Source organism: Bombina bombina, chromosome 4, assembly GCF_027579735.1.
Source record: "Bombina bombina isolate aBomBom1 chromosome 4, aBomBom1.pri, whole genome shotgun sequence".
In the NCBI taxonomy this organism is placed as follows: domain Eukaryota; kingdom Metazoa; phylum Chordata; class Amphibia; order Anura; family Bombinatoridae; genus Bombina; species Bombina bombina.
Genome location: NC_069502.1, coordinates 1,015,743,420 through 1,015,764,575, shown reverse-complemented (window position 1 = coordinate 1,015,764,575; position 21,156 = coordinate 1,015,743,420). Strand labels below are relative to the sequence as shown.

At 39.2% G+C, this 21,156-nt stretch overlaps 1 protein-coding gene across 3 annotated transcripts in view; it reads right to left on the bottom strand.

The window, feature by feature from the left end:
* The window catches only part of APLF (aprataxin and PNKP like factor), a 1,047,939-nt gene extending 1,030,221 nt beyond the window's left edge, over window positions 1-17,718 (bottom strand). For 2 of the 3 annotated variants that reach the window (XM_053712114.1, XM_053712115.1), the window contains exon 1: window positions 17,460-17,718. In XM_053712114.1, the coding sequence (XP_053568089.1) occupies window positions 17,460-17,546 (87 nt within the window). In that variant the 5' untranslated portion in view covers window positions 17,547-17,718. The remainder of the gene's footprint in view (window positions 1-17,459) is intronic. The other variant, XM_053712116.1, reaches the window with a different exon arrangement.
* Between the last annotated feature and the right edge of the window lie 3,438 nt (window positions 17,719-21,156).

The window sequence follows — 21,156 nt, the reverse complement described above, 5'->3', positions numbered from 1 at the left end:
TTCAGTACTATTTCATTCCTGAGGGGTGAGCCAAGAATCTGGGCTGACAATCTGTGCGAACATAATGACCCAGTGCTAGGATCCCTTTCTGATTTTTTCACATGTATGGATGATCTTTTTCACGACACTGATGTACAAATGTCCGCTGAAGCCTCCATGAGGAACCTTAAGCAAGCCAAGAGACCCGTGGAGGAGTACATCACGGAATTCAAATTATACGCAGCTGATTCGGAATGGAGTCAGATTGCACTTCGAAACCAGTTCCGTTTAGGCCTCTCGGAGAGCTTGAAAGATGAAATCGCCAGGATAGAACTCCCAAAAACCCTAGAAGGAATGATGAATGCTGCAAAACAATTGGATCGCAGACTGCGAGAAAGGAAGGCAGAAAGGTTTTCTGCAGATGTCTGACCAAAACCTTCTATCTATTCCCCACCTCAACCAACCCAACATAGTAAACAAACAGCTGTTCCCATGGAGATCGGAATAGCCCGTGGTCCTTTAACAACAGAAGAAAGATACCGCAGGAAGAGTAATAATCTGTGCATGTATTGCGCCAATCCTACACATTCAGTCCAGGAGTGTCCCATTTTACAGAAAAACAAGAAATGTAAGTTCAAAGTTACAAGTTCTTTATTAAACACCACTAAAACTAAAACTTATTGCATGTTAACTCTCTCCATACAGTGGGACCAAGATCAGCTGACTACTGAAGCCATCATAGACTCGGGAGCTTATGGATGCTTTATTGATTATAATGTTGTAAAGCAAAATAAAATACCCCTTATAAAAAAGCATACTCCATTTTCTTTTCATATGATTGACGGTTCAGAACCTAAAACTGGCCCTATCACACACCATACCACACCGTTAACAGTTACTACAGCAGGACACACAGAACACCACTCATTTGATGTTGTCTCGTCACCACATTTCCCAGTGGTTTTGGGTATTAGTTGGCTCAAATTACATAATCCAGTTATCCACTGGTCACTATCTTCCATAAAATTTGATTCAGTCTATTGTAAAACAACATGTTTCCACAAACATGTTCTACTCCAGACCGAAATAGCTACAGAAAAACCTGAGTTGCAAATTCCTTCACCTTATGCAGATTTCAAGGATGTATTCAGTAAAGTAGAAGCTGAGAACTTGCCTCCTCATCGTGCATACGATTGTCCAATACAACTTCAACCTGGTTCTTCCATCCCTTATGGACACTTGTACCCTCTCTGCAAGCCAGAATTGGATCATTTAAAGGAGTATCTCGAAGAAAATTTACGGAAAGGATTTATCAGAGCATCAACATCACCAGCAGGTGCCGGAATTTTTTTTGTGCGGAATAAGGATTCATCATTACGTCCCATAATCGATTACAGAGAACTCAACAAACGCACAATAAAAAATCGTTACCCACTCCCATTAATCCCAGAACTAATCGAAAGGTTATCTGAGGCAACTATATACACGAAACTCGATTTAAGGGGAGCCTATAACTTAGTGAGGATAAAAGAAGGACACGAATGGTTGACCGCATTCAGGACAAGGTATGGCCTTTATGAGTACCTTGTCATGCCGTTTGGACTGTGCAACGCACCCGCCACTTTTCAACACTTCATAAACGATGTGTTCAGAGATCTCTTAGACATCTGTCTTGTGATATACCTAGACGATATTTTGATTTATTCTAAAAATGAAACAGAACACAAAACACACGTGCGATGGGTACTGTCTAGGCTCCGAGAGCATAAACTGTATGCTAAGTTGGAGAAATGCATATTCCATACCAAGCATGTGTCATTCCTTGGATATGATATCTCACCAACAGGTATCACTATGCAAAAACAAAAAGTAGACGCTGTCAAAAATTGGTTAATACCCAAGTCCAGAAAGGAACTCCAAAAATTCCTAGGTTTTGCAAACTACTATAGGAAATTCATTAGAAACTTTTCCAAGATAGCAAAACCACTGACGAAATTAACCAGCATTAACTCATCTTATAACTGGGATCCAGACGCTAATTCAGCTTTTGAATATTTAAAGGATAGTTTTACATCAGCACCCATTCTAAGATTTCCGAACCCCGAACACCACTATGTGTTGGAAGTTGATTCCTCTGATTTTGCCTTAGGCTCAGTTCTCTCTCAACAGGAAACACCAAACGATCCCATCCATCCAGTTTCTTACTTCTCACAGATGATGTCAACAGCTGAAAGAAATTATTCCATAGGAGATAAAGAACTCCTCGCAATAAAAAGATCACTGGAACACTGGAGGCATCTTCTCGAAGGTACCAAGTTTCCTATTACCATTTTCACTGATCACAGGAACCTACTTTATTTAGAAAACAACAAAACTCTTTCAGCAAGACAGGTCCGTTGGAGTTTATTCTTCTCGCGCTTCAACTTCAATATTGTATATAGACCTGCCTCCAGGAATGGTAAAGCAGATGCTCTGTCTCGCCTACCTGAGAAACCTAAAACAACAACCCAAAATACCACTATCTTACCTACCGAATGTTTTGTAGGACTAACCACCGATGTGATAACCGAAATCAAACGTCATTGTCTCAAGGAGCCGGAGCTACCTCACTCTTCTGTACATAAGATTGATGACCTGTACTACCATGAAGGGAAATTATACATTCCCAAAGCATTGCGAATAAATTTGCTCAAGTTATACCATGACTCTCCATTAGCCGGACACCCAGGAATTTACCGAACCTTGGAACAGCTTTCACGGGATTGTTGGTGGCCAAAAATGAAAGAATCCATCCGAGACTATATCTTAACTTGTGCCATTTGTGCCACTTCGAAATCCGAGAGAAGAGCTCCGTATGGATTATTAACTCCATTACCAGTACCGAAGAGACCCTGGTACCATCTATCGATGGATTTCATAGTGGATTTACCTGAATCAAATAAACAGACAACAATCCTAGTGGTCATAGATATATTTACTAAGATGGCCCATTTTGTGCCGTATCACAAAGTACCCACATCCTCTGAGACAGCACATTTATTCATAGATAACATACTCAAGCTACATGGGTTACCAAAGATAATAACCACCGATAGAGGAACACAATTCACCTCACATTTCTGGACAAAACTTTGTGACTTAACACAGATCGATCATCGTTTCTCGACATCATTTCACCCTCAGACCAATGGTCAATCAGAGAGACTGAATCAATGGCTGGAACAATATCTTCGGTGCTATTGTTCCTACCATCAAGTACATTGGATGAACTTCCTCTCCATGGCTGAATTTGCCTATAACAATGCTGTAAACTCATCTACAAAATCTACACCATTTTATGCAAATTATGCCTACCATCCAACAATATCTTTCATTGCAACAGACACCTTAAATTCACCCTTAATCGATGATCTACATGATTCCTTACAAGACAATTTCCGCTTTATTGAGGAGAACATAAAAAATGCTCAGCTCACTCAAAAGCATTATTACGACCTCAAGAGAAGACCACCACCTACATACGCCATAGGTGATCTCGTTTGGCTATCCACCAAAAACATGAAATTACAGATACCGAGTAAGAAACTCTCGGGTCTGTTCATAGGACCATTCCCTATAGTTAGAATTGTCAATGAAAACGCAATGACTCTTAAATTACCTGATAGTATTAAGGTCCACCCCACATTTCATGTGTCACTATTGAAACCATACAGAGCCACTCGTCACTCTCAACTCATTCTTCCACCACCTCCTCAGGCACTGGATCCAGACGAATATGAAGTGCATTCCCTGCTGGATTCCAGGTTCCATAGAGGTGAATTACAATATCTGGTACGCTGGAAAAATTATTCAGCTGATGACGACACATGGGAACCTGCAACCAATCTTAGAGCTCAACGGCTGGTCACTCTCTTCCATCGCAGAAATCCAAATCGTCCCAGACCGGCAACTGTGGGACCGTTGCCCTGAGTGGGGGGTCATGTCAGGAACCTAGCTCCTTCTAGGACCCAGCGGAATCCTTCAAGCAACAAACTTGCAGCTTGCCTTTAAAAACCACGCCAAATCAATTCTCTTTGCTTAGTAATTTGGAGTACAAGGCTACCCTATTTACCTGAGCCTAACTACTTTGAATAACTTGTTTTCTGAACTTTTTTCCTCACAGGAACTTTTTGATACTTTGTTCAACTTTAACTGGAATTCATCCAAACAACTGCAGTGTTCATTAACTTAGGAGCTGACATGCAATCAATTGAATGAACTGCCTGAACCAAACTGCAAGTATTATTCTATGTGTTCTAATGCTTTGTTACTTGGAGAACTTTTACTGTGTAGTTTGTATTTAAAGGAGAGTTACCACAGAACTTGTCACTGAAAATCTGGCTTTAACCCTTATTGAAACATCCTGACTGCAGATTAATAAACAACACAGCTTCCACAGTGAAACTGGAACTTCCACAGAACAGGCTGTGCATTCATTACAGCTCTGCCACACTACAAGTGCAACACAAGACAAGGTACAAGTAATCTCTGCAAATAAAATAGCAATACTGCATGAGCATATGTATAACTGTTAACAGAACCTGGTTACTAGTTAAATATTTATGTGTTACACTGCATAAGACTCTGAGAGTTAATAGAACCATTGCTACACCTGCAACTTAAGAACTAAAGCTAACTTAATATTGAGAGCAATTTCTACAAATCCTATTCAAGTTTGCTTAACCCTAACTGCATAATCTGGGGTGTGGCAAAATAAACCACTAAACTATCACTATTAGGTGAGAATATCACTAAGCCATAGTGATATTCCTTTACAATAGTGAAACAAAACAATTATTAATAAATTAAGATCTGTGAATTGTGTTCCATCGTTAATTTTATATTTGTAGCCTGACAATAACCCTGCTACATAACTTTCCCTAATCGGCTTTAACTGATAACCACTTCAAAAAATGCACTTTATATTAGCAGTATGGCTGCTCAAAATAAGGCAAGTGGTGGATGGTGTTTGGCAGCAAACAAGAAGTTAACTTGTTTTTAAAATGCTTAGACTTTCTGATATGTTATTCTATAGCAAGGCAACAAACGTTTTGTAATTAAAAGGTGTTTTCTGTCCCTTTAAGAGAGAGAGTCCAGTATGTTGGGACTCATGCTGAGAAGTATTCTAACCATTCTTTTTGCTAAATCCATAAATTTATGTTTTAACAATAAAACTATGTGCAATATTTGCTTAAAAGGATACTAAACCCAACTTTTTTTCTTTCAGAATTCAGATAGAGCAATTTTAAGCAACTTTCTAATTTACTCCTATTATCACATTTTCTTCCTTCTCTTGCTATCTTTATTTAAAAACCATGAATGTAAAACTTACAAAGTGGCTACATTTAAGCCACCAAAAAGCAAGCGTAACCCAGGTTCTCAACCAAAAATGGGCTGGCTCCTAAGCTTTACAATTCTGCTTTTTAAATAAAGATAGCAAGAGAAGGAAGAAAAATTGCTCTATCTGAATCATGAAAGAAAAAAATTGGGTTTAGTGTCCCTTTAAACATAATTTTAATAGGCATCTGCTGCTCCCCATTAACTCAGTTATAAACCAGCAAGCCTGTTGAGTACAGAAAGAAAAATACTAATGAAAATATATATATATTGGAGTCAGCATTGTGTAGATGTATGACAGATAGCGCTTGTCAAACTAATCTATTTATCCTGGGTGAGGATGGAATAATGAGAAAAAAACAATATGACTGAGGTAGCATATTTCTTTATTTCTTTATTTTAGTTTTAGGTAGGAAATGAAAAAGCAACAAACAGAAGCTACGGACTGTGGTAAATAATGTAACAGTCAACAATAGTTGAAAGACCTGCAATAGACAGCATTTAAAAATAAAAAAATATGCTTTTCCTCAGGAACAAACAAAAGCTTCACTTTTTCAAATTGTTAATTTAAAAACAATATAAAAGTGTGATTAGAAAGTAGCAGATTTGGGCCATAAACAGAACATAGCTGATTAAATCAAAATAGGACACATAATAACGGAGTTGGCACTTCCTTATACAAAATATAAGTGCCCAAGCCTCAGTCCCTGAGAACTGAACCTGACCTCGGTTTAAATGGACATAATAATGGATAAACTACATGCTTTAAAGGTTAAACATATCAGCAATATACTGTACTTCCATTAGCAACGGTGCTCCCATACTCAGTGCAAGGCCTGCTACGGCTGCCTTTTATGGTGAGGTAAAAATGGAGTAAGATTTCTCCATTTTCGCCACGTAAGTCCTTGCGCTGGATATTGGATACCGATTTGCGACGCGGTCCCATGTTAGCCTATGGGAGTAAAAATTGCGGGCGACAGGTGAAATATACGTGCCGCATTTACATGCGGCGCTGTATATAGGATACCAAAACCGTGCAAAAACCGGTGTCGCCGCATATGTAATGGGGCCCCAGGGTTCGGTCCCACAATTAACAATAGTACAATAAATAACCACACTCACTGGAATTCAAAAAGTGGAAGAGGTCCCTGAAACGTCACACATAAAATGATTTTTTCCCCTTTTTGAATGACAGTGAGTGTGGTTCTTTATTATAATATATATATATATATATATATATATATATATATATATATATATATATATATATATATATATATATATATATAGTTGCAATTACAAATGTTTAGGCTATCTCGTTTTTATTTCTTTTGTTTCTATTGGTATGACACACAAAAACATTTATTGGCACCCTCAATTTAATATTTGGTAGCACATCCCTTTAAAAAATAACAGAAATCAATCGCTTCCTGTAACCATCAATGAGTTTTTTACACCTATCTACTGGACTTTTAGACCACTCATCTTTCGCCAACTGCTCCAGGTCTCTCAGATTGGAAGGGTTCCTTTTCACAACTGCTGTTTCCAGATCTCTCCACAGATGCTCTATGGGATTGAGACCTGGACTCATTGCTGGCAAGTTCAGTACTCTCCAGCATTTTGTCTTAAACCATTTCTGGGTGCTTTTTGACGTGTGCTTTGGGTCATTGTCCTGCTGTAAAACCCATGACCTCTGACGGAGACCCAACTATCTGACACTGGGCCCTACATTGCATCACAGAATTATTTGGTAGTCTTCAGATTTCATAATGCCATGCACACAGTCAAAACATCTAGAGCGCGATCCAATAAAGATCGTAGTTTGCGGCGCAAGCGAGGGAACCCCCGCTGCCCATAGTTTCAGCTCGCAACTCGAGCTATCCTATATACGGCGCCGTCAGATGCTAAAGTGCCGTAAATCTGATAAACCAGCAATGTCCAGAAATCTGCGTAAGTACAAATTTCTGGAGTCGCCAGTGACTTACGGCACTTTAAAAACTGCCGGCGCCTACAAAACCTGACTAAATTAATAAATCTCCCATACTGTCTAACACGCCTCCCAAACATAGCCTGACACGTCTAACCCTCTATCCACTATCCCCCTCACTATCTTAACAATAAAAAATGTATTAACCCCTAAACCGCCACTCCCGGACCCCGTCGCCACCTACATTATCTTTATTACCCCCTAATTTGAGCTCCTACCCCGCCGCCATCTACATTAACTACCCCATAATGTGAGCCCCTTACACCGCCGCCAGCTATATTAAAATTATTAACCCCTAATTTAATCCCCCTACCCTGCCGCCAGCTATATTAAAATTATTAACCCCTAATTTAATCCCCCTATACCGCCGCCAGCTATATTAAATACATTAACCCCTAATCTAATCCCCCTACACCGCCGCCAGCTATATTAACTATATTAACCCTAATTATATTAGGGTTAATATAGCTAATATAGTTATTATGTTATATATATTAACTATATTAACCCTAATTATATTAGGGTTAATATAGTTAATATCGTTATTATATTATATATATATATATATATATATATATATATTAAGTATAATAACCCTATCTAACTCTAACATCCCTAACTAGATTTAAATAGGAATATTTTACTTAATAATATTAATATTAATTACATTTATTTTAATAAGAATTTAAATACTTATTAAAAACTTGTAGCTATTTTAGGGTTTATATTTATTTTACAGTTAACTTGGTATTTATTTTAACTAGGTACAATAGCTATTAAATAGTTAATAACTATTTAATAGCTACCTAGTTAAAATAATTACCAATTTACCTGTAAAATAAATCCTAACCTACACTATCAATAAATTAAATAAACTACAAATATCTAAACTAAAACACAATTAAATAAACTAAACTAAATTACAAAAAAAACCCACTAAATTACAAAAAGTAAAAAAAGATTACAAGATTTTTAAGTTAATTACACCTATTCTAAGCCCCCTAATAAAATAATAAAGCCCCCAAAATAAACAAAAGTCCCTACCCTATTCTAAAATACAAAAGTTAACAGCTCTATTAGCTTACCAGCCCTTAAAAGAATCGGATCAACCAATTGGATTGAACTAGATTCTGATTGGCTGATTCCATCAGCCAATCAGAATTTTCCTACCTTAATTCCGATTGGCTGATAGAATCCTATCAGCCAATCGGAATTCAAGGGACGCCATCTTGGATGACGTCCCTTAAAGGAACCGTCATTCGTCGGGAAGTCGTCGGAGAAGAAGGATGGATCCGCGATGGAGGTCTTCAAGATGGAGCCGGTCCTCATTGGATGAAGAGAGAAGATGCCGCTTGGAAGAAGATGGTTGCAGGTCCGGATCTACTCTTCTTCCCGGATAGGATGAAGACTTTGGACCCTCTTCTGGACTTCTTCAGCCGTCGGATGATGGATGTCTAGCCCCCTCTTGGGTTGGATGAAGATATCGGAGCCAGGACGGATCGGTGTGATACCCGGTGAGGTGAAGACAAGGTAGGAAGATCTTCAGGGGCTTAGTGTTAGGTTTATTTAAGGGGGGTTTGGGTTAGATTAGGGGTATGTGGGTGGTGGGTTGTAATGTTGGGGGGGGGTATTGTATGTGTTTTTTACAGGCAAAAGAGCTGAATTTCTTGGGGCATGCCCCGCAAAGGGCCCTGTTCAGGGCTGGTAAGGTAAAAGAGCTTTGAACTTTTGTAATTTAGAATAGGGTAGGGCATTTTTTTTATTTTGGGGGGCTTTGTTATTTTATTAGGGGGCTTAGAGTAGGTGTAATTAGTTTAAAATTGTTGTAATATTTTTCTAATGTTTGTAAATATTTTTTTATTTTTTGTAACTTAGTTCTTTTTTATTTTTTGTACTTTAGTTAGTTTATTTAATTGTATTTATTTGTAGGAATTGTATTTAATTTATTTATTGATAGTGTAGTGTTAGGTTTAATTGTAGATAATTATAGGTATTTTATTTAATTTATTTATTGATAGTGTAGTGTTAGGTTTAATTGTAACTTAGGTTAGGATTTATTTTACAGGTAAATTTGTAATTATTTTAACTATTTTAGCTATTAAATAGTTCTTAACTATTTAATAGCTATTGTACCTGGTTAAAATAAATACAAAGTTACCTGTAAAATAAATATAAATCCTAAAATAGCTATAATATAATTATAATTTATATTGTAGCTATATTAGGATTTATTTTACAGGTAAGTATTTAGCTTTAAATAGGAATAATTTATTTAATAAGAGTTAATTAATTTCGTTAGATTAAAATTATATTTAATTTAGGGGGGTGTTAGTGTTAGACTTAGCTTTAGGGGTTAATACATTTATTAGAATAGCGGTGAGCTCCAGTCGGCAGATTAGGGGTAAATGTTTGAAGTTCGGTGTCGGCGATGTTAGGGAGGGCAGATTAGGGGTTAATACTACTTATTATAGGGTTAGTGAGGCGGATTAGGGGTTAATAACTTTATTATAATGGCGGTGCGGTCCGGTCGGCAGATTAGGGGTTAATAAGTGTAGGCAGGTGGAGGCGACGTTGTGGAGGGCAGATTAGGGGTTAATAAATATAATATAGGGGTCGGCGGTGTTAGGGACAGCAGATCAGGGGTACATAGGGATAATGTAAGTAGCAGCGGTTTACGGAGCGGCAGATTAGGGGTTAATAATAATATGCAGGGGTCATCGATAGTGGGGGCGGCAGATTAGGGGTTAATAAGTGTAAGGTTAGGGGTCTTTAGACTCGGGGTACATGTTAGAGTGTTAGGTGCAGACGTAGGAAGTGTTTCCCCATAGGAAACAATGGGGCTGCGTTAGGAGCTGAACGCGGCTGTTTTGCAGGTTTTTTTTCAGCTCAAACAGCCCCATTGTTTCCTATGGGGGAATCGTGCACGAGCACGTTTTTGAAGCTGGCCGCTTCCGTAAGCAACTCTGTTATCGAGAGTTGAAGTTGCGTTAAATATGCTCTACGCTCCTTTTTTGGAGCCTAACGCAGCCATTCTGTGGACTCTCAATACCAGAGTTATTTTAAAGGTGCGGCCAGAAAAAAGCCAGCGTTAGCTACGCGGGTGGTTACCGACAAAACTCTAAATCTAGCCGATAGGAAATAGTCCGTAGATATTAATATGCAAATAAATAAATGAATAAAGGCTGGCCCTCACTCTAGACATAAAGAACAACAAGGCTATTGCAACTCCCCTCCGCAAAAAATCAAACGTATATAATTAAAGGGACAGTTGAGAGGAGTAAATGCTGGCGCCTTAAAAGGTACACCCAGCACATAAAGAGCCTTGTGGCCCTGGACTGGACAGTGGAAGGGACCTGAATAATCCTTCAAAATCAATGTTAGCAAAAAAGAAGGCCCAAAGTAACAATTCTAACTAGGGAAAATAAACAGAGTTACACGGTCAAAAAGAGGAGAATAAACCCTCAATAGGAATCACTAAAAAAGTGATATTGCAAATAAAGAAACAAGGAAACAAAAAACTAAAAGGTAGCAAAAATTAGAAATAAAAATTGAAAATAGAAATAAAAAATAGAAATAAAGAATGATGAAAATGAGGAAATACCAAGTACTACATATACGCTCCTCTCAACCACTAGAGTACCCCAATAGGGTCCTAGGTTGTCCAGAAATGAATAAGGTAAAACTCAGAGTTGAGGCCTCTCTCCCCCAGCTTTTGTGTTCTATCACCCTGTCCCCTTTTAAGAGGGACCTTGTCAATGATGGTCCATGTGAAGGACCCCAACGATTTTTAGTGATTATCAACAAAATGCCTCACCAGGGGAGTGGTCTTGGTACCAACCCTGAAATCGGACATATGTTCCTTAATGCGTGTTCTGGCTTCCCTTGTTGAGAGTCCCATGTACTGAAGGGAACACACATCGCAAGTGATCAGGTAGATTATAAATGTTTGTCTGCAGTTCAAGCAGAATTTGATGCCAAATCTGTTGCCTGTTACTGTTGAACTAAAAGTATCTCCTACACAAACCCTCTCGCATGCCACACAGGTACGGTGGTGGCATCTAAATACCCCCACACAACTGAGCCAAGACGAAATGTTGGGATTAGCAGACCCAATATTCGTGGGTGCTACCTTATTACCAATCGTCCTGTTCTTCCTGTATGCAAACCTGATCCCTTGTTCAACCACATCAATCAAACCATCGTAAGCTGACAAAAGTTTGAAATGTTTGCCTATTATTTTGCAAATTTCTTTATATTGTTTGGAGTACATTAAATCAATATCATGTTTTTTTCTTATTTGATAAATTTTAAAAACAGTTATCTGATTAATTCAGCTATTCTCATTGCGAGACAGCTTATCCTTAGATCTTGGAAGGACATGCATAGCCCCAGTTTCAATCTCTTTTTAAAAGAAATTAGACTACAAATAGTGGTAGAGCAATACAACGCTCTATCTATCTCTGAGAATAAAGTGAAAACATTTTTTAATAAATGGGATAAGGTTCTTATATCCTTCCCGTCAGAATGCCAATTCCAAATTCTTCATCCTCTGAGAAAATTGTCAGAATTTATCTCTGCGGTTTTTGCTACGGATTGGTATCCGGTGGAATGGAAGCATATGTGTAGGGTGGGATAGGCTCGAGGAAGGCGAGGACTGAGAGAGAATAGGTGTTGTTCGTTTTTTGTTTTGATTTTTTTGTTTGTTTTTGTTTTTTCTTATAATAGTTAAAATCCCAACAAATTGGTATATATGTTACCTTTCCATAAGGACTGAAGTTATATTACTGGAAGGAATTATAAATCTACACTTAGAGGATTTATGTTTCTTTTGTTTTTTCCTTTTTGTCTTTCTTGTTAGCATAACGGAACAATGTGTTATCTTTTACATTATGCCTGTAATTAAGGTATTATTGATTATTGAACTGAATTTGAGAACCTTCCTATGAAATTGTTATATTTCTCGCATCTTTGTATAATTATGCCTTTTTGTTGAATAAAAAAAAAAAAATATCAACCCACTTACTAATCAATATAAATGAGAGTTAATCCAATCCTACATACAGCCTTTGAGAAAGCCTAACGGCAAAATGCGCATCAGGCGTATTTATTGAATCTTTTCAGCATGCTTATACGATTTTTGATTAGAGTACTTTGGTATCAGAGATTCTTTTTTCAGTATGTGGATACACAGACCCAACCAGTTTTAATAATTGTGTGAGCACTACTATATCAAAGTTAATTGTTTAGGGGGCTGTGTCCAGGGATAGGCACGGACCAAGGCTGTGGCGGACATTTTCCAAAAGTACAGACGTTGGTGAAGGACACCAAGGTACATTTCAAATTAAAAACATCAAAAAACACTCTCTTTACAGAGAGGGTAGTGGAAACATGGTGGAATAGCCATCAAACAGAAGTGGTAGAGACAGTGAAGTAGTTTAAACATGCATGGGATAGGCATAAGGTTATGCTAGATATAAGATAAGTCCAGGAACTAATGAAAGTATTCAGAAAATTGGCCAGACTAGATAGGCCGAATGGTTCCTATCTGCCGACATATTCTATGTTTCTATGAGTCAGGAGAGCGACACTTTTCTTTCAAATGGGCTGCACGTTGGACACCCCTGGTCTAGTTCCACAAGTAAAAATTAGTAATCTAATCAAACAAGTTTAAAATAACATTTATATAAAGACTGCTTGTGGTATTACCTTTTTTTTTTTTGTTATATTGAGAGCCTGTAACTCCTGACCAAACCCATCCACCTTGATGTTAATTGCATGATCATCATGGTTGGTTACTTACTTGGTTGCGTAAGGTTTGTCAGAGTAGGCAGTGGTCTTCTACACGCAGACACCAGCACCACGCTGTCGCACAGATCAAGGAATTGGGATGGGTCATGGCTCACGGTTAGCTGACTGCAGGTAGCTTGCTTCTTCCTTCACTTTCCTGCAACTAAGCATGGCGCCGCTTGGGTCAAGGAGGAGTGAGGACCAGCATTTATCTGTCCTACTCCTCCCTCCCCTCCGTAAAACAGGTGGTGGACACTGCAAGGGCCAGTCACGGACACCAGTGTCTGTGTACGGACACCTTGCCTACCCCTGGCTGTGTCCTCTTTAGGTATATAGTATTTTTGGTGGAACTCACAGAATGGGACAATCGATGTGAATTGCTCCATGACTGTATCTCTGATGCCTCTTGGATTGTTAATCTGTAATTATTGATATTTGACCATTCATACTGTTTAGATTCTATATCTATTTTGGATTTTATTTATAAATTATATAATTTTTCTCCCATTTTATTTGCACTAATAAAGGTTGTTTTAGTATTACCCTGTAAAATAGTCTCCTTCCCAGGTATATCCTTAAGTTAGTGCTCTTTATGTCCCTCTATCTGAATCATAAAATAATTTTTTGGGGTTTCAAGTCCCTTTAACGTTTTAGAAACAAATTTTACTGCAATTATTTTTCAATACTTAAATCCACCACACCATTTGCCTTATTTTGAGGAGTCAATCTCGGCTTTAGTCTTCAGACAACATGGCTAGCCACTGTAAAAGTTGGTACAGTGTAAAGTACTCAGTTTTGTAGTTGATATCAGTTAAAGCCAGTTAATGAATGATATGTAGTAGGGTTAGCCTTGAGAAGTCATCAGGGTGCTTTTCATGTTCTGAGAGATAGAAATTGCTCACTTTTCAGAGTTACAGTATCTCACATAAGTGAGTACACCCCTCACATTTTTGTAAATATTGTATTATATCTTTTCATGTGACAACACTGAAGAAATGACAATTTGCCACAATGTAAAGTAGTGAGTGTACAGCCTGTATAACAGTGTAAAGTAGCTGTCCCCTCAAAATAACTCACACAGCCATTAATGTCTAAACCGTTGGCAACAAAAGTGGGTGCACCCCTAAGTGGAAATGTCCAAATTGGGCCCAATTAGCCATTTTCCCTCCCTGGTGTCATGTGACTGGTTATTGTTACAAGGTCTCAGGTGTGAATGGGGAGCAGGTGTGTTAAATTTGGTGTTATCGCTCTCACACTCTCTCATACTGGTCACTCTGGAAGTTCAACATGGCACCTCATGGCAAAGAACTCTCTGAGGATCTGAAAAAAAAGAATTGTTGCTCTACATAAAGATGGCCTAGGCTATAAGAAGATTGCCAAGACCCTGAAACTGAGCTGCAGCACGGTGGGAAAGATGATACAGCGGTTTCACAGGACAGGTTCCACTCAGAACAGGCCTTGCCATGGTCAACCAAAGAAGTTGAGTACACGTGCTCAGCATCATATCCAGAGGTTGTCTTTGGAAAATAGACATATGAGTGCTGCCAGCATTGCTGCAGAGGTTGAAGTGGTGAGGGGTCAGCCTGTCAGTGCTCAGACCAAACGCCGAACACTGCATCAAACTGGTCTGCATGGCTGTCATCCCAAATGGAAGTCTCTTCTAAAGATGATTCAAAAGAAAGCCCGCAAACAGTTTGCTGAAGACAAGCAGACTAAGGACATGGATTACTGGAACCATGTCCTGTGGTCCAATGAGGCCAAGATAAACTTATTTGGATCAGGTGGTGTCAAGCGTGTGTGGCGGCAACCAGATGAGGAGTACAAAGACAAGTGTGTCTTGCCTACAGTCAAGCATTGTGGTGGGAGTGTCATGGTCTGGGCCTGCAGGAGTGCTGTCGGCACTGGGGAGCTACAGTTCATTGAGGGAACCATGAATGTCAACATGTACTGTGACATACTGAATGATCCCCACCCTTCGGAGACTGGGCCGCAGGGCAGTATTCCAACACCTCGAAGACGACCACTGCCTAGCTAAAAAAGCCGAGGGTAAAGGTGATGGACTGGTCAAACATGTCTCCAGACCTAAACCCTATTGAGCATCTGTGGGGCATGCTCAAACGGAATGTGGGGAAGCGCAAGGTAACATCCACCAGTTCCGTGATGTGATGTCGTCATGGAGGAGTGGAAGAGGACTCTAGTGGCAACCTGTGAAGCTCTGGTGAACTCCATGCCCAAGAGGGTTAAGGCAGTACTGTAAAATAATGGTGGCCACACAAAATATTGACACTTTGGGCCCAATTTGGACATTTCCACTTATGTGTGTACTCAATTTTGTTGCCAACGGTTTAGACATCAACGGCTGTGTGTTGAGTTATTTTGAGGGGAAAGCAAATTTACACTGTTATACAGGCTGTACACTCACTACTTTACATTGTAGCAAAGTGTAATTTCTTCAGTGTTGTCATATGAAAAGATATAATAAAATAGTTACAAAAATGTGGGGGGTGTACTCACTTTTGTAAGATACTGTAAATTACATGAAAACATTTTATTTAAAAATCTTAAGGTGTTTACTGTATTTAAAAGGGATAGTAAATTTTAAAAAAAAAAAGATAAAGTTGCTTTTAAATAGTTAATCTAGCTTCATCAGACAAGCAGAATCACCACTGTGAATGAGAAAAATACCTTCTAATCAAAGTCCCAGATGGCTCCTACAGCCTCCCCAAGCCCAACGTTTTTTTGCTTTGTTTTTTTAATTGCTGTAGACGGTGCCAACTGGGTGGCAACAGCCTTTTCCAGTTAGTGGTTATAGGGTGAGTGCCCGACTTCCCTGCATATGTGATCCACTGTATACATTTATACTGTATACACTACTGTGATGACTGGAACATAAGTACTGCAAACGCACAAGGGAAAAAAGCATGACAACTCCAGTGCAGCGGGCTGTTGCCTTCCCCTTGCCTGTACCCCCCTTCAGCAACCAGGACTGGGAATTTTTGGCCCAGGGGACGTGTACAACCCAGTGGCTGGGGTATACTTACCTAGAATTGTTATATTTATATTACAAGAAGAAGAAAAAAACAGTTGAAGCAAAACACAAATACTAAGTAAGGCTGTTTAGTTTTATGGAATTCCAGATTCCTTTCTCCTACTCTTCATTGATAGAAGTTCCTTGGTTATCATGTGGCTCTTTCTGCAATACGCATGCTGGACAGCCTACAGTGATAGGAACCCAGAGCTTCTGGGGGGCTATAGGTGGCAAAAAACTGCAGAGGTTCATAGTAAATTGTCACTGGGCTGGGTAGGCACAGCTTTGACAACGAGCAGGGCCGTTATGAGTGCAGCCAGTATGGTGTACAAATATATGTATGTTTATATACACTTTTTGATCACGGTGGGCACTAATGAAAGCTAAAGTAAAAAGCTGATTGAATTGTGGATATTATAAAATGTATTGTAATGCCCCTATATGAAGATTTACTGTGCAGTCCAGGCACATTCAATGGGCATGCCTAAAAAAAATAAACTGCCTGCAACAGCCCCAATTCCATCACCTATGGAGGCCTGGCTGCAATTGCCCCCCTGTCCCCCAGCCCAGTCTACCTCTGACAGCAACCAAAAAGAAAAACACCCTGCTGGCTTGAGGGAGCCTGGACACCCCTCCCAGACTGAGAAGAAAATGATTTTTTACTTCTCATTAGCAACAGTGATTCTGGTTTATCCTATAGATTATATATTTAAAAGCAACTTTATTCATATCTGCAGTAACATTTTGCTCTGGGCTTTATTGTTGAGTAACTTGTTTTGGAAATGAAAAGTAGTACAAACTATTTCATGTTTTAACGAAAATATTTTAACCTTAACTGCTTTCTTAAAAAGTTTAGTGAATTTATAATTCTGCATACATTGATAAAAATGCATTTCACTTAAATTGGGCAAAGCAGTAATGTATTTATTTATTTTGCATTTTAACTGTAACTTAGTGGGAGTGGCGTGTTCTGTGCGCTTGTATTTCTCTCCCTATAGCTTTATTATCGCAAACTTGGCACAAGGTGAATGAACTACAATAGGCTTTATCATTTTGTCATTCAATTAAAATTGCCATTGTTTAAACACTGCCCAAAACATAGGGAGACATCAATTATTAAACTGATACCCTGTCTTACAATGCAGTAACTGTACTGGAATGACAAGTTCTTTAGTCAAAAAACATAAAACATTTAAAAGGCATCATTTATTTTTTTGCAGATGTCAAATTAGTTACACTGAAACCTTTGCTGTTTTCGAGCATGTGAATGATAAGGCTGTAAATATTCACTATAGTACTTACACCCAAGAAGGGTCCTCTTCCTATAGCAGTTTCACCAGTGGTCAGTGGGGTAGATCCGCTGCCATCAGTGGCTTCCAGATGGAACATGACAAACAGGTGACGGGCTAAGGCCGATGTACAATACTAAGGCAGTTACTGACAATCCCGGAACACCAATAACAGGGAAACTGGATCCCAATAAACAGAAAGGTAATAACAATCTACACAATACACGCTCGCTGCACTACCAACACTTCCTCATAGAGGATGGACCTCGATAACGAAGTCATGTGACGCATCTTAGCCAATAACAGTCAAGCAGCCTCTCGTGGCTGTAAACTAATCAATTTTTGTTCGGACGGAGCGGCGCACTGACAATTTGTGTAATGCGAGCAGTAGCTTAGAAAGCTACCGTTATACGTGAAGTTTAAACCCGCATCGGTAGATAGTACGCGGATGGGGCTCGCAACAAACCGCTCAGTTGCAGGTATCAGTGGCTTGGCAAACTCCGAGTTCACGGCGTGCAGAGCCTCCTATCCTAGTGGGAGGCTGAGTATACTTTGGTAAAAAGTCTGTGATAAATGCAGAAAGTAACATTAAAAAACGGAGACGTGTATGTTCGTTATCATAGTGCCTAAAAGCACAGATCCCGGGCTTGGAAAAAATAATAATAATATGTAACTTTGTGTTCCACACTTAGATTTTGGACTGGGTTATATATACTGGAGTCAAGTTATCAGACAGTTGAAAAATCCAAGTCAAGCTATCAGACACTGTTTTGGAGCTATCAGACCAGGACCGTCTTTAACACAGGGCAAAAGGGGCAGCTGCTCTGGGCCCAGTTTCTGATGAGGGGCCCAAGAGTCCAAAAAAAAAAAATTTTTTTTTTTTTTTTAATGGTTCATACCAGACTGCTGATTTGACATGGGGAACACACACATTCTGTCCTAATACTGTCACAGTCAAAAGTACTCTGCTTATATATATATATATATATATATTTTTTTTTTTTAAAACTGTGCCAGACCGTGCCAGTGTCATGTGACATGCCAAGCTATTGCCATGTGCTATTTTAGATGTGCACTGTGCAGCACTGAATGCAAAGCCCTAACTCGGCATCCAGCCATTCCCACTGCATCATAAAAGGTCCTACTGGGGTTACCACTGTTACCAGGTAACTGCTCTGGTTGTGGGGATTGTTTCTGGGTAGGACTGACTGTAGGTGCATGCAGCAGAAAGCTGGAGCGGCAAGAACATGAGGATTTGAGCATCTGTGCAGCTGCATACACTGCTCTCTTCAGTCTTGAGGCTGTGTGACTCATCTCACACTGTATCCATGCAGCCTTGGACAGACAGCATCCAGTCTGCTGGTCCCTTTAGCCCTGCTCTTTCTGCTGTGGCCCTAAGATCAACTAACTGAAGTTTGTTAGGGGAACAGTGCTTTGTAGAAAGGTGTTAGTGGGAAGAATAAGTGAGTGCACACACACCCCTTCCCATGCAGCATTGTCTAGTGCAAGGTGAGAGGGAACTTGTTCCTAGCAAAGAAGTGACATGTGCTGCTGTGGATGATATATAAGACAGATACGGATAGGGTATAGCGCTAGACCAAAAACCTACTTAGCCTCACTAAAGGTTATTGTCTCCTCCCTAGACAATAGAGAATTAAGAATGTAAAATCAGTGGATATAGGAGGCGCTATAGAGCCGTAGGATATATAGATATAAATAAATGTAAAATTTACTGTATCGTGACCAGTTAAAACATTCAAAAAATTAAAAATCCCAATGACCCTTAAGGGATACGTTAAAATACTATTTATGTGCAAAATCTGTGATAAAAAATCGGTGATAATTAAAAATAAAGGAAAATATCTACATATATATATATATATAAAAACAATTTATCCAAGTGAAAAATCAAAGTGAAATAAATGCAGTATCAAAGTGCAATCAATGATCAAGTGACAATAATTAGTAAAACACAGATGTGATATTTAATAAGTCAATGCATAAAAGGTTGACACAAACAATCCATATAACAATCAATCATACATAAAATAAAGTAAAGTAATACCGGTTAAACATACTATACATAACCCCTCAGATTCCCAAAATCAAATGGGGTTGGCGGAGAACACCTATAATGACTGTGTTCTAATCTTGGTGTTAGTAGTTCAAGGGGATCCCCCAAAGAAGATGGTCCGGAATGACAATGTAGGTTTAATTATTGTAAATCCAAAGATATAAATGTTAATGTTTCTGAATGGTGCCGTTATATCCCCAGTCTTATTTGGTCACAAATAAAAGCCCACAATGGTATAGAGCTCCTTCCTTAATGTTCTCTTAGTTAAAGGCAATCAAGTATTTATAACTTAGCCGGGAGGCTCTCCTACCTTCTTACAAGTGTCTGCCAGCGATCTTACCTGGCCCGACACTCCGGCTGCTCCTTTAGATGTCTGCTCAGCGAAAATCCTGTGAGTGACGTCACCCGGTTCCGGATCCTAGGTGACCACTTGCGCAAGTGTTTGTTTCCACAGGATGTCCTCTGTACGCCAGGGTACAGAGAGTTCACTTCAGCTTCGGTCCTCCAAATAATCGCAAACAGTAGCAGGTAAGTCCTCTACGCGTTTCAACCCCTTCTGGGTCTTTTTCAAGATGCTACTTCCTGCAACCTTTGCCCTTAAATCCACTCTCTGCACAGGTGATTCGCTATTGCTACAACACCTTTCCGCAGGTAACTATTTCCTGCCCAAGACACCTTAGCCCCTCCCACTTCGGTGAGCACGTGACAAAAGGTTGCAGGAAAAGGGCAAAGGTTGCAGGAAGTAGCATCTTGAAAAAGACCCAGAAGGGGTTGAAACGCGTAGAGGACTTACCTGCTACTGTTTGCGATTATTTGGAGGACCGAAGCTGAAGTGAACTCTCTGTACCCTGGCGTACAGAGGACATCCTGTGGAAACAAACACTTGCGCAAGTGGTCACCTAGGATCCGGAACCGGGTGACGTCACTCACGGGATTTTCGCTGAGCAGACATCTAAAGGAGCAGCCGGAGTGTCGGGCCAGGTAAGGAGATCGCTGGCAGACACTTGTAAGAAGGTAGGAGAGCCTCCCGGCTAAGTTATAAATACTTGATTGCCTTTAACTAAGAGAACATTAAGGAAGGAGCTCTATACCATCGTGGGCTTTTATTTGTGAACAAATATAAGTGGGGATATAACGGCACCATTCAGAAACATTAACATTTATATCTTTGGATTTACAATAATTAAACCTACATTGTCATTCCGGACCATCTTCTTTGGGGGATCCCCTTGAACTACTAACACCAAGATTAGAACACAGTCATTATAGGTGTTCTCCGCCAGCCCCATTTGATTTGGGGAATCTGAGGGGTTATGTATAGTGTGTATGTTTAACCGGTATTACTTTACTTTATGTATGATTGATTGTTATATGGATTGTTTGTGTCAACCTTTTATGCATTGACTTATTAAATATCACATCTGTGTTTTACTAATTATTGTCACTTGATCATTGATTGCACTTTGATACTGCATTTATTTCACTTTGATTTTTCACTTGGATAAATTGTTTTTATATATATATATATATATATATACGTAGATATTTTCCTTTATTTTTAATTATCACCGATTTTTTATCACAGATTTTGCACATAAATAGTATTTTAACGTATCCCTTAAGGTTCATTGGGATT